The 14,880-nt window shown below is 39.5% G+C and overlaps 1 protein-coding gene across 1 annotated transcript in view; it reads right to left on the bottom strand.

The window, feature by feature from the left end:
• Positions 1 to 337: 337 nt before the first annotated feature.
• LOC149314710 (SPARC-related modular calcium-binding protein 1-like) overlaps positions 338 to 14,880 on the bottom strand; it is a 117,277-nt gene continuing 102,734 nt past the window's right edge. The window contains exons 11-13 of the mRNA XM_089523136.1: positions 7,418 to 7,665; positions 4,744 to 4,794; positions 338 to 2,232 (exon numbers count right to left, since the gene is read on the bottom strand). Of these exons, the coding sequence (XP_089379262.1) occupies positions 2,216 to 2,232; positions 4,744 to 4,794; positions 7,418 to 7,665 (316 nt within the window). The 3' untranslated portion in view covers positions 338 to 2,215. The remainder of the gene's footprint in view (positions 2,233 to 4,743; positions 4,795 to 7,417; positions 7,666 to 14,880) is intronic.

The following is a 14,880-nucleotide window of genomic DNA, read 5'->3' as shown; positions in this document are numbered from 1 at the left end:
AATAGACTCAGGAAACTAGCACCTGTTGTGCTACATTAATTCAATGTGACAAATGTACTGCAGACCAAGGTGACTGTGCCCCTTTGAACTATTTACTCCTCTCCTTAACCAGAGCCAACAGAAAACAGACTGTGGCTAAGCCTATAAAACCATTGTAGTGACTTCCTTGAGGGAGGAAAAACATCCAAATTGTTCAAGTCATTTGATGCACAACATCCAAGTATTTCATCCTGTATCAACCCATGGCTGAAACTAGGGGCTGGAGGGAAGACTAATATGAATTTACAAACCACATTACAAGCATAGGTCTCCACAGCAGAGTGGAAACTACTCAGTATGACATCCCTTCAAATATTTAAACAGGGATATCATATCATCTCTTAACTTTCTGTTAACCACACTAAACAGCTCCCTAAGTCACTCCTCACAGAGCATGGCTTCCAGGCCTTTCACCATTTTGGTTGACCTCCTCTTGCTCTAGCTTCGCAACATCTTTTTTTGAATTGTGGTGCCCAGAACTGGATGCAATATACCAGGTGAGGCATGACCAAAGCAGAATAGAGTGACACTATTACTTCCCTTGATTTAGACACTATATTTCTATTGTTACAGCCTAGAATTGCCCTTTGCCCCATCTCTTGCAGGTCAGCCTCTGACTCCCCAAATCTTACTGTTAGAAACAGGAGGCCTCTTCACATCCTAACATGCATGTCAGCTATCCATAACCTAAATGTTCAGGATACAGATCCTAGCTAGTCTGGCCAGAATAAAATTAAGCATAGACAGAACCAACTACTGTCACACCAACAAAGCAAAAACAGTTCAAATAAGAGAAAATCCCAGAGAATAGGCTGGCTAGAATTCTATTTTCTCCCTTGGTGTCTTAACTGCACCAAAAAAGGGCAAAGATTATAAAAAGAGAAAGGCAGAGGTGACAGGAGAAAAAGTCTGCTGGATCAATGTTTCTTGTTTTTCAAATGCCCGGCGTTGGCAGGAAGGGTACAGTCTACAAATCCAAGGCAGTAAAATCCCATCTCTGAGAGCAAGTACAATGGTTGCATCCACAACTGCAGCTGACCTTGAGCATTGACTGGCTGATGATCATCACAAAGCTTTAAACTGTCCTGAGCTGCTTTGGAATAAACGACAAAGATCTCCTCCAAGCCTACCCAATAAGCTTCATGATTCAGTGGAAAAGAGAACCCAGCTCTCCCTCAGAAGAAGTCCAACATTTGATTGACCACACACAAGGGCTGTGTGTGTGCCTGAAGCTTCCAGATGTTGCAGAGCTACAAATCCAGTCATCTTTGATCTCTGTCCACAACTCCAAATGAGGGGATATTGAGTTCAACAATACCTGGAAGGCAACCAATTCCTCTCCCATATATAAAATCATATTAGCCTTCCTACACTCAGCCACATACTAAGGGGACAAATTGCTGGTCACACTTATATGGCTAGAACATAACTATGGTTCTGTCCTTATTTACTTAGTCACCTCATGCCCCTTCTCTCTCTTTGATGGTCTTGCAATACAACTAAGAAGGAACTGTGCAGCTACTTAACATCAGTGTCTGAGACCATTCCCAGCAGTCTATTAGCTGTGAGTTGTATTGTTACTTTGTAGAGATTTTATTTGCTTTACTAAACAATGACTGCATATATATTTGAGCACATGAGGGATTCAAATGAATGAATGTGTGCAACTAATGATACTGGCTGTGAGAAAAAGAGAATGATGCTGGCTATGAGAAAAAGAGGCTGATTCTAGGTTAAAGTTTTGAATGGCTGTAGAAATTAATGTATTCCTGGATTCCAGAGTCCATGGTTCCCCATCAGTCAAAAGTAAAGAACTAGGCAGGGACCAATAGTTATACTAAACCCCGTACAAGAACAATGTACAATTTACATGTATATACAGTATATTAAACATCTATCAAGTCCAAGCAATCCCAAGAATTCAAATCATCAGTAGCTGTTCAGTTTTCTTTCCAAGATGTAATGTTCTCCTGTTTCCTTTTCTTCTCCAAAGTACTAGATAATGGCATTAAATGGAGACTGCTTCCACCCCTCTTCAAATATTTTTTTTTATTAAAAAGTGCAAATGTGTGGAGCTCACTTCTGCTATGTTGCCAGTCCCACATGAATGTTTTCAGATGGCAATATGTTTGGTCCTTCCTCCCTTCCATCCACCTCACGTTTTCTCTTCAGCTCTTTAGACAAGACGTCCTACTAAAGGTGTGGAGGGACAGAGAGCAGAACATTGACAGTTGGAGGGAGAGGAGAAACAAAAAGTGAAAACACCAATTAAAATCTTTTTCAAAGTAATTAACAGGGGTCAACAGAGTTTCCCATTAAACTTTACATGATTAAAGAAACTAAAGATTCCTGAGATGACCATATTTTCAGAATAAGCAGCAAGGCTGACCAGAAACCCACCAACAATCCCAAACAAACCACATTAATGCAAATTAACCATATTTTTGAAAACATACAAATGCACACACACTCTTATACACAGAGAACCTGCTTAAGATATGCTTCCCTCTAATATTCTATTTCTGTTTTGTATTTACTACATAAAAGTTCCCTATTAAATACCTCAGAAGATTAGGTTTATAACTATGGTGCAGTACAGACTGCCCCAAAGGGGTGGCCTGCACCTGCCCCATTTTGCGGTGAATTGGGGCCAGGGTAGCTTCACCGGCAGCCCTGTGGCCCAAGTCTGCCATTTTTCCAGGCCACGGAGAAGTGGCAAAATGCCGCTTCTCCGTGGTGGGGAAATGGGATATCCTTGGGGCTTCATGCCCCCAGACACCCCAGGAGCCATGCGGAGACAGGGGCGGCCCTTTTCTCCTCAGGATAATTCCCGTGGCCATGTGGTTGCCGCAGGAATGATCCGCTCCCAAAAAGGAGCTCTGTTTTGGAATTCCTTTCCATGCTGCTGAAAAGATGCGATAAGCGCCCTCCAGCGGCGCAGAGACATCACACACACAACATGCTGTTTGGTCGCGGCACATGCATGATGTCTCCAACGCATGCAACATGTGGGCGGGGCCGCACACTCCTTAACCCTAGAATCAGCAGGAGTACGCCACTTTATGGCAATCTGTACCGTGCCTATGTTTCATTTCTAAAAAGAGAGGTGCCTGGGGCTGTGTATAGTTTAAAATATCACATCCTGGACAAGCCCTCTGATGTGGAAGCCTTTCCTTTTAATGCAGGGCTGGAGAACATGAGGCTCTCCAGATGTTTTGAAACTCCAATTCCCATCTGCACCAACCAGTTTACCTAATGTGAAAAATGGTGGGAGCAGCACTATATCAACATCTGAAGCAGAAAGAGGAATTCTTTCATCTCTTTCCAAAAACAGATGCAAAGTCGTTTTCAAATACTGAATATTGGGCTATTAAGATCTGCTACTTTGTTCCACATTTTTACCACTATTTTTTTCTTTCTGAGACACAAATATTGAATTTTATCATTATCTTAATTACCACGACTCCATTGGTGAACTGTTATGAAAAGTTAGCATGCAAGTGTTTTAAAAGAGGTTCAGTACATATTGACAGGCCATCTCAGTGACAAATCTGGCTTGTCATGTGCAAGCAGTCTTTCTTGTTTGGTTAGTCAACATTGACATTATCAGAACTGGCTCATTTTCTATATAGTGGAACCAGCTTCCTATGTCCTGTATTAACCAGTGTGCCCTTTATTTGTCACAAAGCAGGCCTTCTGGTGGGCATTAAGTTATTTTTGTGTAGATAATTGCAAGCTACTTAGATTATGTATTTATACATAACACGTTATTTTATCCCTTTCCCTTTTAATAGTTAAAAATACATTCTTAATTTAACAAGGCCTTTCACTAAATCAAGGAAGATGGAAATTAAATCCATCTTCTTCCCATATGAAGTAAATTCCAAGACAGACAACATTACAAAGTAATAGAATTCAAAGATATAGTCATGATAGTCTGTAAAATCAATATGTAAAGAGATCTTGTATCTCCTTTGAGACAAACTGAAAGAAAGATGTTGGCAGCAAATGATTTCATAGACTTATGTCTGTGAAAGTTCATGCTACCAACTTCTTTCTTTTAGTTAGTCTCAAAAGTGCTATAAGATCTTTTTTACATACGATGTTAGAAGGAGCTAAGGTCCGTTACAGACCACTGAGAAGCGGCAGTCTGCCGCCACAGGTGGTTGCAGCGTCTGGGAACCGCAGCAGCCAAATGGCATAGTTCCCGGACACTGCAGAGGAGCGCAAAAATCGCGGTCCTTCCTGGGCCCCGGAAGAGATGCCACGAGGCACTAGTCGTGCACTCGCAGCATCACTTCTGGGGTGCGATGTGCGGACGCAGAGCGTCTGCTGCGTCAAAATGGCGGCGGCCGTGTGGAACGGCTGCCGCCATTTTGACGTAGTCAATACACACAAGGGGCAAGGCGCATCAGGAAGCGTCTGTAACACGCCTAAGTTAGCTTTTGGAGTTCTATAATTTGAAACTATTCATACACTCACAAGTACTGTAGAGATGGAAGGATCCAACCTAAATCCACAGTTAAAGTATCCCTGAAAATAAAGGAGAGCCCACTACCTTCTAAGGTAGCCCATTGCACTGTTGGATAGCTCCTGCTGTCAGGAGGTTCTTGTTAATGTTCGTCCAAGAAAATCCCATGATATCCAAAACAGCTAGTCAAGATGGCCAGGTGAGGTGGGAACTGGAATTACAGAAATACTTACTGAAAGGATTAACACCGTGTCTTTTTCCGTGGGGGAAGTTGCCATTGCTGCCTGCAAAATATAAAGAGCATTCTTTGTTCCAGTTAATCGAAATATTATGAATGCTGCAGATTTGAGAAAGTAGCAGGACTGATTTACATGGATGATAACGGAAGTCTTGCAGGCAAAAAGTAAAAGAGAAGATGAAAAGTTTACATTCCTTAGAGCCAAGGTATTTCAGCAGAATCAGACTAGGCTGAGCTTTGTGCATTCAAGAGTTATTTTGCTCAATAACAAGATAGATTTAAGGAAAATAAGGGCTTGTCCCCACTATGATTTAAAGCAAATTGCTGATCGGTTTATATGACTATTGTTCCCATTTGAAACTGGTTCTGATCCTACTTTGATTGATTTCTGTCATGATAAAGTGAGGCAAACACAAAAAAAAACAAAACCCCAAAACAACACAAAACAGTTTTTCCAGGCACTAGTTTCCTGGTGGTTCTTTTGAAAACAATCGAATCCAAAGCATGTTCAACAACTGGGAACAACAGATCTGAATCGCATCATTCTGGAGGGGAGGGAAGAGTAGTGTTACCATCCCTCCTCAGTTTTTGGTAAATCCACCATTTCCCTCCCTCCCAGCACTGCTTTGTGCTTGTGGTGTGACCTATAGGTGCATGATTTTTTAAAAATAAAAATGATAGAATATTCAATTGATTGATTTTGCAACCACTTGCACAGTAAAATTGCAATTTTAAAAAGTAAAATTGATATAAGATTTGATTCATTGGTTTTGTAACTACGTGTCTCACTGATTGCAAGTAGTTGCAAAATCAATCAATCGAATCTTCTATCAATTTATTTTAAATATATAGTTCCCAAGCCGGGCTGCCCAGGCTGCCATTTACATCACTGATGATGCACAGATGATTGACATGAATTTTGAAGTGGTGCAAACTAGTGGGGACGACAATCATACCAAAAAAGAAGTGATTACAAGGGGATAATGAAAAGATATGCTTTCATAGTGGGAACGATGGATCTTTTGGAATTGATTTACCAACATGGAGTGAAGGCGAATCACACACTGGTTTAAATGTACGTAGGAATGAGGCCCAAGATGCCCAAGCCAATTTACCATGTGCCATGTTGGGGTTCGGTTCCCCCTCCCCCATATTATTATTAAAGGTCCATCTACAGAATGAGCATTCAAAGAATTTTAGAACGTCAGTTTCAAGATGACAATCTTTCTTGAGGAGCCTTAGTGGTGCAGTGGTTAAATGCCAGTACTACAGACACTAACTCACAAACCACAAGGTTGTGAGTTCAATTCCAACCAGGGGCTCAGGGTCAACTCAGCCTTGCACCCTTCCGAGGTCACTAAAATGAGTACCCAGCTTGTTGGGGGCAATTAGATTACAGTTGTAAACATCTTAGAGACTGCCTAGTGTGGTATGAAGTGGTATGTAAACGAAGCTGCTAGCTGCTATTGGTGCGATATGAGGAAATACCATTAACAGTGGGCTAAATATTTGAGTGAACTGGGAGAAAATTTCATTATGGGAGTGGAAAACTGCCTTCTCCTAGAATTGTTCTGTTTTTGACACTTCCTACAGTGATTGAGAGAGGATATTACACAGAAAAGCCTTGTAACCACACACGCTTTCTGGTTTCTTTAGCTTTTTCAGGAGAAAACATGAATTCATGTTTTTTTAATTATAGGTCTTCAAATAACTCCTATCATTAGGAAGCCACAATATGTATAAGTAGGGACATGGATGATCATTTCATGAAGATCATTTCATTAAAATTACCATTTCATTTTTAAAAATGGAACATTGTTGAGGGAACACTGAATTTCACCAGGGTAGTAATGCTTGGTTTTACACCCCACTCTACACACCATTTCTTCAATTTTTTAAAAAATGGATATACACAGAACATGGTCTTGAACACAGAGAAAGCTGTTATTTCTCTCTCTGTAAACTGGTGGAGATTGGAGACAGGAAATGTGTGCCATGCAGACAACATGTGAGACCTTTTCTTAACTGTCAAGGTATCTTGTGAGAACAAATTATTCTTCAATATTCATGCCTCACCATATTCTTAAGATATCTAGTCCAATGAGTATGTTACCCTGAAATACAGATCCCAAAATTTTGAAATATTTTGCAGGCCTTCTGTTCTGTTGCGTCTCAGGAAACACCTTCCCCATCTCAACATGAAGTGATAGGAAGTAGTTTCTGGTTTGAGAAAATATCTTTCTTCCTACAACAGCCATTAAGAGTGAGAGAGAGGGTGGGTGGGAAGCCTTTTAGGCAAATAACAAACAAACAAAACAAAACAAAAAGCTTTTCTTTTCTTTTTTATAAATGAGAGGTGTACCTCTACCTGGGGGCTCTGCATGTAACCTGCATTGTTGCCATCCCATCATTGAGAGGGAGCATACACATTTTAAAAAGGACTTTTCACTGGAAGAAAAACAGGACAAAATAAACTTGCTCTTTAAAAACTGTGAACGTCTTAGAGGCCATAATAAATGTTTTTGTCCATCCTAAATTACAACTGACATAATTAATGAGCATAATGAGCACAGCCAACAAAATAAACAACTGTAGATGACTGAATGAGACTAGTTTGTTCAAACACTTTAGCAAGGAATTTTAATTTAGTTAACAAAAGTATTACCCACCTCCTTCCTTCCCGACGCCCAAGCAACCCTTCAGTTCTTGTAGTGAAATCGACTTGTCTTTGTTAAGATCACAATAGTCAGTGAAGCGTCGTGTACATTTTTTGGGTTTGGCTTTCTTCTTCACATAGCACTTGAAAGGTTTCATCTCCCTTTTGTTGATGTCATTGCTGTTATTGTTGTCCAGCTGACTAAAATACCAATGCACCACTCGCTCCTCCAAGGTGTGACTGGGATCAGGCTCTGAGAACCTTGAAAACAGGAAGAGTCACTCTAGATTTTAATGTGCACAGAAACTCACATATTCACACACAATATTTAGCAAGCATACACCAGACAGATTTAAAGTATCATCCTCTCCTCCTCTCAGCTTCACAATTTACCAAGTGTCACTGACTGGAGTTTTGGACCATTAAGGATTCAGATTCCATCCAAGAATCTAGGAATCTGTCTGGTATGGTCAGATAATGTGGCACATCCCAAGTAGTGTCACTTTTTGCAATTATCCTGTTGTTGTCCTATTTATAGCCATCCAGATGTTTTGTCGCAGCACCTATCACCACTAGCATAATATTTTTCCCTATTCTTTTTATATATTTTTACTTGTTTTGTCTTCAGTTTTTGTGTCCTCTGGCGGGGGGGTTGATTATAATGACTTCAATAGTGGCATCATCAGCATTTAATAATACAGTGAGCCCTTGGTATCTGCTGGGTTTTGGTTCCAGGACTCCCTATGGATAGCAAAATATGTGGGTGCTTTACAATTTTATAGTAAAATAATGTCCCTTGTATAAAATGGCAAAATTAAGGTTTGCTTTTCAGTGTACACATACACACTCACTCACTCACTCACTCACACAATATCAAGCTATGGATGGTTGTATTTGTGGATAAGGAAACCATGGATACAGAGGGCTGTCTGTATAGTATTATATTATTGTTCTTGTTATATTTATGTCTAATATTTCTATTTGCTATTTACAGATGCCAATATTAAATATCTTATTCTAGAGAAAGCTATTAACTTTTTTTTTAAAAAAAAACTTTTCAGTAATAGGGCAGTTTCAGGTAGAAAAGACTAATATCACAGCTAGAAGTGACAGTGTCTAACTTCTTTCCTGCTCTTAGCAACCACCAAATGTGCCTCCCAAGGAATAATTGCTCCTACAGAGGCTAGAATATTTCAGAGTTAACTATGATCAGTTGCTGGGAGTGAGGAAAGAAAAGAGAACAATTGCTGGAGGGGACAGGAAAGATTCTTCACTCCTGGAGAACTGCAAGGTGCTGTGAAAGGAATGAAAAACTGAAGAAAGATGCATAGATTAAAAATGCTGAATAGGTGAAAATATGTAGTGACGCTACATTTCAATGAAGCTGAAGTGTAACAGTAAAATTATCAGGACACTATGTCCAAACCACTGTATGTTTCATTGGAAATTAGATTTCATATTTTTCATACTTTGACAGCTGAATGTGCATATAAAGACATTAAATTTTGCAGATTTAAAGCCAGTGTTGAAATAAAAACAAACAAACAAACCACTATTAAATTATATACTCTCACACAAAACTAATAGAAGGACTAAAAAGAAAACTGATCAAGTAACAGGGGTGAAGGCCATTACATCACTTGGATCCAGACAACAGATAGGGTTTGCGTGGTAGGGCAGCATTCTGAAATAAAGTGTTTGGCTTCTGTAAAACAGTAGTTGTCAGCAAATAAAGGAGATGTTGTAACCAACAGCTGAATGGCTCCAAAATACTGCAGTTTCACTCTTTGCTTTCCTTCTTTGCACTTCTAGTCCCCACTTTTAAATTGTAGATATATATAACGCATGAAAACAGGACTCAGGAGCTTCTGCCATCTATTAGTGTGTATTCTGTCTTGAAACTGCGATAGAAGGGGATTAAGACATTGTATAACTAAAAAAAATAAAATGTAAAAAAGATACTAAGAGTTAACCAGACTTTTTTGTCCTGTCAGCACCATGGATACATGAGATACCGTCCTGAAATTTATTCAGGGCTAGCTGGGTTGACCATGCAGCAAAATACAACAAAATCCCAAATCCTAAAAACAGTGATACTTTTATTGGGCCAATTACAGAACACAAAACACAACATGCAAGCTTTTGGTGCTTCACTGGCTTCTTCATCATGGGTATTAAAAATTAGACAGTGGAAGAAAGGTGATGATGTTAGAGTCACAGCCCTACATTTTGCCACATTATTCTGTTGTCAGTTAAGGTGGTCTGGGGGGATTTTAATGCAGGCACAGGCCATACACCTACTTGGCCAATGTGGAGAGTGCAGATAAAGGGTAGCAAAAGATAAGCAATAAAACTTCAACTCCATTAACAACGTAAAAGTAGCTTTCCTTGAGATCCAGGCTGTCCCTGTCCTGAAATTGTCCCATGTGCTGTCATTCCATTGAAGGTGTCTAACACCCTTTGAATTATATCCAGGATTTTACAAACAACGATTCAAACAAGTTTAAAGAAACCAAGTGCTAACAGTCCTTCTTTTTTGTAAAATAACAGAGAATTAATGTAAGAAATCTCATAGATTTAACTGGTAATCACTATTGTTTCTTTACATTTCTTTTTCTAACTCAGCTTTTCATAGCACAGCAAAACCACAACTTACATCTGATTAAGAAGGGACTTGTCTTAGGAACTTCTAGTTGCATTTAGTCAGCATTTTTAACCAGAATCTTCATAGAGTTGCCTCATTCTCAGCCAAATCAATTAAAAGAAAAAGAGGAAAGGAAAAAGAAAAAGAAAAAGAAAAAGAAAAAGAAAGAAAGAAAGAAAGAAAGAAAGAAAGAAAAGCAAAAGAATACAGTGTCAGCTGCTTGCAAGGTTACTGTCTCCCTACAGGACAACTTCTCCCACTATACAGGAGCCACATGAAAGATCTTCCAAATTGCAAGTATTGCAGGAACAGTGCAATAAATTTGTTCACAAAGACTGTTTTTCTTTTTGTTTCACTGCATACTAAAAATACAATAAATTAAGAAATACATAGGAAACCTCAAGAGCCTATTTTTTAACCACATCAAGAACAAAATCAGTAGCTCTTTTAGTGCTGCATGCAAAAAGAATACACAGAAAGAAGGACTGGTAAATTGAATGTAATAGGAAGTATCACCTCCTCACCCCCACACCCCAGTTTAACATCATCAACGAAACTATGGAGCTTCTTGTATCAACAAATAAGCCGGCTTACCTCTTCTGACTTGAATTCAGAATCTGGGATGCCTCCGGATGTTCTCATACCCCAATCACTACCAATCTAGCCGGGATGCCTCTGTCTGGATACATCCCGGGTCAAAGCCTCACTCAGCCAGCACTTTTTCGAAGTCGGGAAGCTTCTGACCCAGGATGCATTCAGGCAGCAGCATCCCAGAATCCTGAATTCAAATCAGAAGACGTAAGCCATCTTATACATGTTAATGCAATAAGCTCCTATGTTCTTTGTGTCATCATATGTTTCTTTGTGTCAGGCTATTGAAATGCTGACTTGTGTGGCATGAATTGTGAGTTGCGTCCGCTTCAGTTTTCATGTTAGAGAGCCCTGTATATGATATACCCTTTAAGTAGAACAGTTCATTACATTTGAAAAGTTTTTATGACATGAAGACGTTTACCATAGGAATATTTGTCCAGTAACTGTAGAATTTTCCATCTATTTCACAATAAGGAAACCATGCTTCTCAACTACTGGCTCTCAGAAGCTGAAGCAAATGCATTGAGATTTTCACTTAGATAATAAAAAAGGAGACATCTCTCACTTAATGCAGCTTTCAGAAAGTGTAGTAAGTGGATAGAGATTTCTGTCTCTTTTCTGTTCTAATGTTGAGGCACAATGAGCTGACTCAGTTCTAAGTTTATGAAACTCTGGACCAGAAATATGAAACAAATCAAGCTTGAGCTGAGCATGGTATTTTTAAGTGGTGCTTTGGCTCAGACAGTTTAAATAAGTTATCATCAGAGGTCTCATTTTCATGAAAGGGATAGGAACCTCTGACCCCTTTCTGCTATTTCTGAAGGTGGCATTAAGTGGAGAAACATGGACAAAAACTTATTATTCAAAGTGGCATTACATCATGGAACTTTTTTTTTCATGCAATGGATATTCTGCATCAAGATAAAACAGATATACTACGAGATAAATCAGAGCCTCATTTTATGCACCTGACCCCCCAAAAAATGAATAAAATTGATGCATTGGAGGATAAGGCTGATGCTCACAATATTCACCAAGAGGACTAAACTGATCATTGAACAAAAGGCCAGAGAAGAATAGGTATCTGCAGACAGTTCTATTACAATTCAACTTTAAGAAACCCAACTTTATGCTATAAGGATGCAAAGGAAGTATGAGCATTTGTATGGGGATACTTGTGGCTATGGATAAAAAATATGACTTACCGGTTTGAATCCTCTTCCAGGATGCAGCTGGGTATTATCGCTCATATTTTGCCGCCAATGCTGCCTCCCAGCTGCATTCCACCTAAAACCCAGCAAGAAACTGTGCTCAGCTTGCCAATTTGCAAAGTCACAAAGCTCCCAACTGTGCAAATCAGCCAGCTGGGCACAGCTTCTAGCTGAGTTTTAGGTGGGATGCAGACACGAGGTGGCATTGGTGGCAAAATGCGAGTGATAATACCGGGCTGCATCCCAGAAGAGGAATCAAACTGGGCATGGTAAGTCGCATTTTTTAGCCATGCAATAAGCTCCTTACTCTCTACATTTCCCTCAACCTGACATTTTCACCAGACTTTTTCTGACATTTTCTCCAGACTTTTGTTGTTGACTACTATCAAGTTGACTTCAGCTTATGGTGGTCCTACAAATTAGAGAACCCCAGTCACCCTGTTATAAACAGCCATGCTCAAGTCTTGCAAGCTAATGTAGTCTTCCTCTTTTCCACTGGATTCTACCTTATCAAGCATCATTGCCTTTTATAATAAGTCATGTTGTTTCATGTTATGTCTAAAGTATGACAGTTTCAGCGTAGAATTCAAAGACACAGTTGTATTAGTCAAAGGCTTTCATGGCCAGCATCCATAGTTTTTTGTGGGTTTTTTGGGCCATGTGGCCATGTTCTAGATGAGTTTATTCCTGATGTTTTGCCAGCATCTGTGGCTGGCATCTGGATATATGTATATACTGTGTGACCCTGGGTAGGGAAAAAATTCCATGTTAATCTGTGTAGTGTTCTGTTGTTGATGCTAACTGGTGATCATTATCTACTGGGAAACCCCTGACACCCTGGGTGATTTTTCATTTGCATTTGCTGAGTCCTCATTTTGCTATTCTTCAGGACTGGTAGCCAAACTTTGTTCACATTAAGGGTTTCTTTTTTCCAGTTGAAATTATTCAAATGTTTATGGATTTCAATGGCTTCCCTGTGTATTCTGACCTGATAGTTGTTGACATGGTCCAGGATTTCAGTGTTATCAAACAGTATTTTATGCCCTGGCTAGTTTATAACATGTTCTGCTACTGCTGATTTTTCCAGCTGACTCAGGCTGCAGTGTCTTTTGTGTTCCTTGATTCATGTTTATACACTGTGTTTGGTGGTCCCTATATAGACTTGTCCACAGCTGCATGGTATGTGGTAAATGTCTGTGGCTGTGAGAGTGTCTCTCTTGTCCTTTGCTAAGCACAGCATCTGCTGGATTTTCTTGGTTGGTTTGTAAATCATTTGAATGTTGTGTTTCTTCACCAGTTTCCCTATTCTGTCTGTGACTCCTTTGATGTATGGTAAAAATACCTTCCCTTTGGGTGGTTGTTTGTCTTCACTTCTCTGGGTTCTTCTGGGTCTGGCAGCCCTTCTGATGTCTGAACTGGAATAACCATTAGACTAGGCTCTAAAGGGGTGAAATGGTTTTTCTCACTGTTCCCAATTAAGGAAATATGCCAATTAGGCATACTGCTGGGGATACTGGGACACAAAGAAGGGCCTTTGACCACAATTGCAAGAGACAGGCAGGTTCATATGAGAAAAATAACTTTTTTCATTCATCCTGATTTGAAATCTTAATGATCAGCTAATCAAAATAATCACCATAATGCAATGATGCTGATGCTGTTTCAACAACATCAAAGTACAGTGTGCCCTTGCCTTACACGGGGGATCCATTCCAGACCACCACCACCCCTGCATAAGGCAAATTCCATGTATGCTTGAGCCCCACTGAAAATAATGGGGCTCATGCATGTGGTGGCGAGTTCGCCATTTCCTGGTTGTTGTGTGACTTTCATTGTAAGCTGAAAGCCACGTATGATGCAGGCACACTATATTTTATCCTGTATCAATCCATGGCTGAAACAAGGGGCTGCAAAGAAGACTAATATGAATTTACGAACTACATTGCAAGCGCAACCTCCACAGAAGAGTGGCAATTTCTTTCATTCAGAGTACAAGCAAAACTACAGCAGTCTGTGTTAAACTCAAGACTCCTGACTCATAAAGGATGACACAATTGAGACAAACTGAGAGAAATATCTTTATAGCATAAGCTTGGATAGACTCAGTCTACTTCATCAGATGCATCACCTTGAATTAGGGCGAGAAAGTCATTGCCACTATTCCAGCAGGAAAAAATATGAAATCTTATATGTGCCCCATGGATAGTACCCTAGCTAGAGCATTTTAGATCAATGGTAGTTTTCAAAACCAGCCCTGTTGCTGCAATTGGAGTAAGCCAGACATGATGTAACTATGGCATGTGCCACCCAGGCCAAATCTGCTGTCACCTCTCCCTACCCACAAAAGCTGACATATGAGTTAGATGAAATAGCTGAGGCAAAGAAATGCTATACTGCTCTAAAAATGTGATGGATAGGTTTTACCCCTGACCATGCTACACAGTTAACACAGACATTAATTAAGATAATATGTGCAAGGTAAATAACTAGAAATGTCTGAAGAAAACATAGCAATTACTCAAATATTTGGTGAACAGTTAATAATGCACATATTGATCAGGTACTGAGCAGCTTTATTTGTCTCAGCCAAAGTCCTCATTTGAAAACAGACCACCTAGCAAAAATGCCAAGAGGGTGAGGGGTTCTTAGAAGCTTTTCCAGGTGCTTTTTCTTAAGCAATCAATCACTATCTTTCTTTTATCATCATAGACATTAATAAAAAAGTAAAAATAAACAAACACCATGAAAGATAAATTATGTTAAAATTATTTAGACAGTTAAATTCTCTAAACTATCAGAGATGTATCCAAAATATTATGTACTACTTAATATTATAACATATTGATGTTAACTGGGTAATATAGTATGGTCTAATTGATATACAGTAGAAGCTGGGAATTATAGAGTATATAACAACAGAGCAGGATCTCTTTAGGCAGGGAATATTTCCTTCTATCTTTTAAGCCAAAGTCAGAAATCTGTGCAGGAATCTTACTGATAAGAAGGCCAAATACCAAACAAAAGTCC

The sequence above is a fragment of the Sceloporus occidentalis genome, unplaced genomic scaffold, assembly GCF_023333645.1.
Source record: "Sceloporus occidentalis isolate IW3139 unplaced genomic scaffold, rSceOcc1.0.p SCAF_4, whole genome shotgun sequence".
NCBI lineage: Eukaryota > Metazoa > Chordata > Lepidosauria > Squamata > Phrynosomatidae > Sceloporus > Sceloporus occidentalis.
This window is presented reverse-complemented; position numbering and strand designations above follow the sequence as displayed.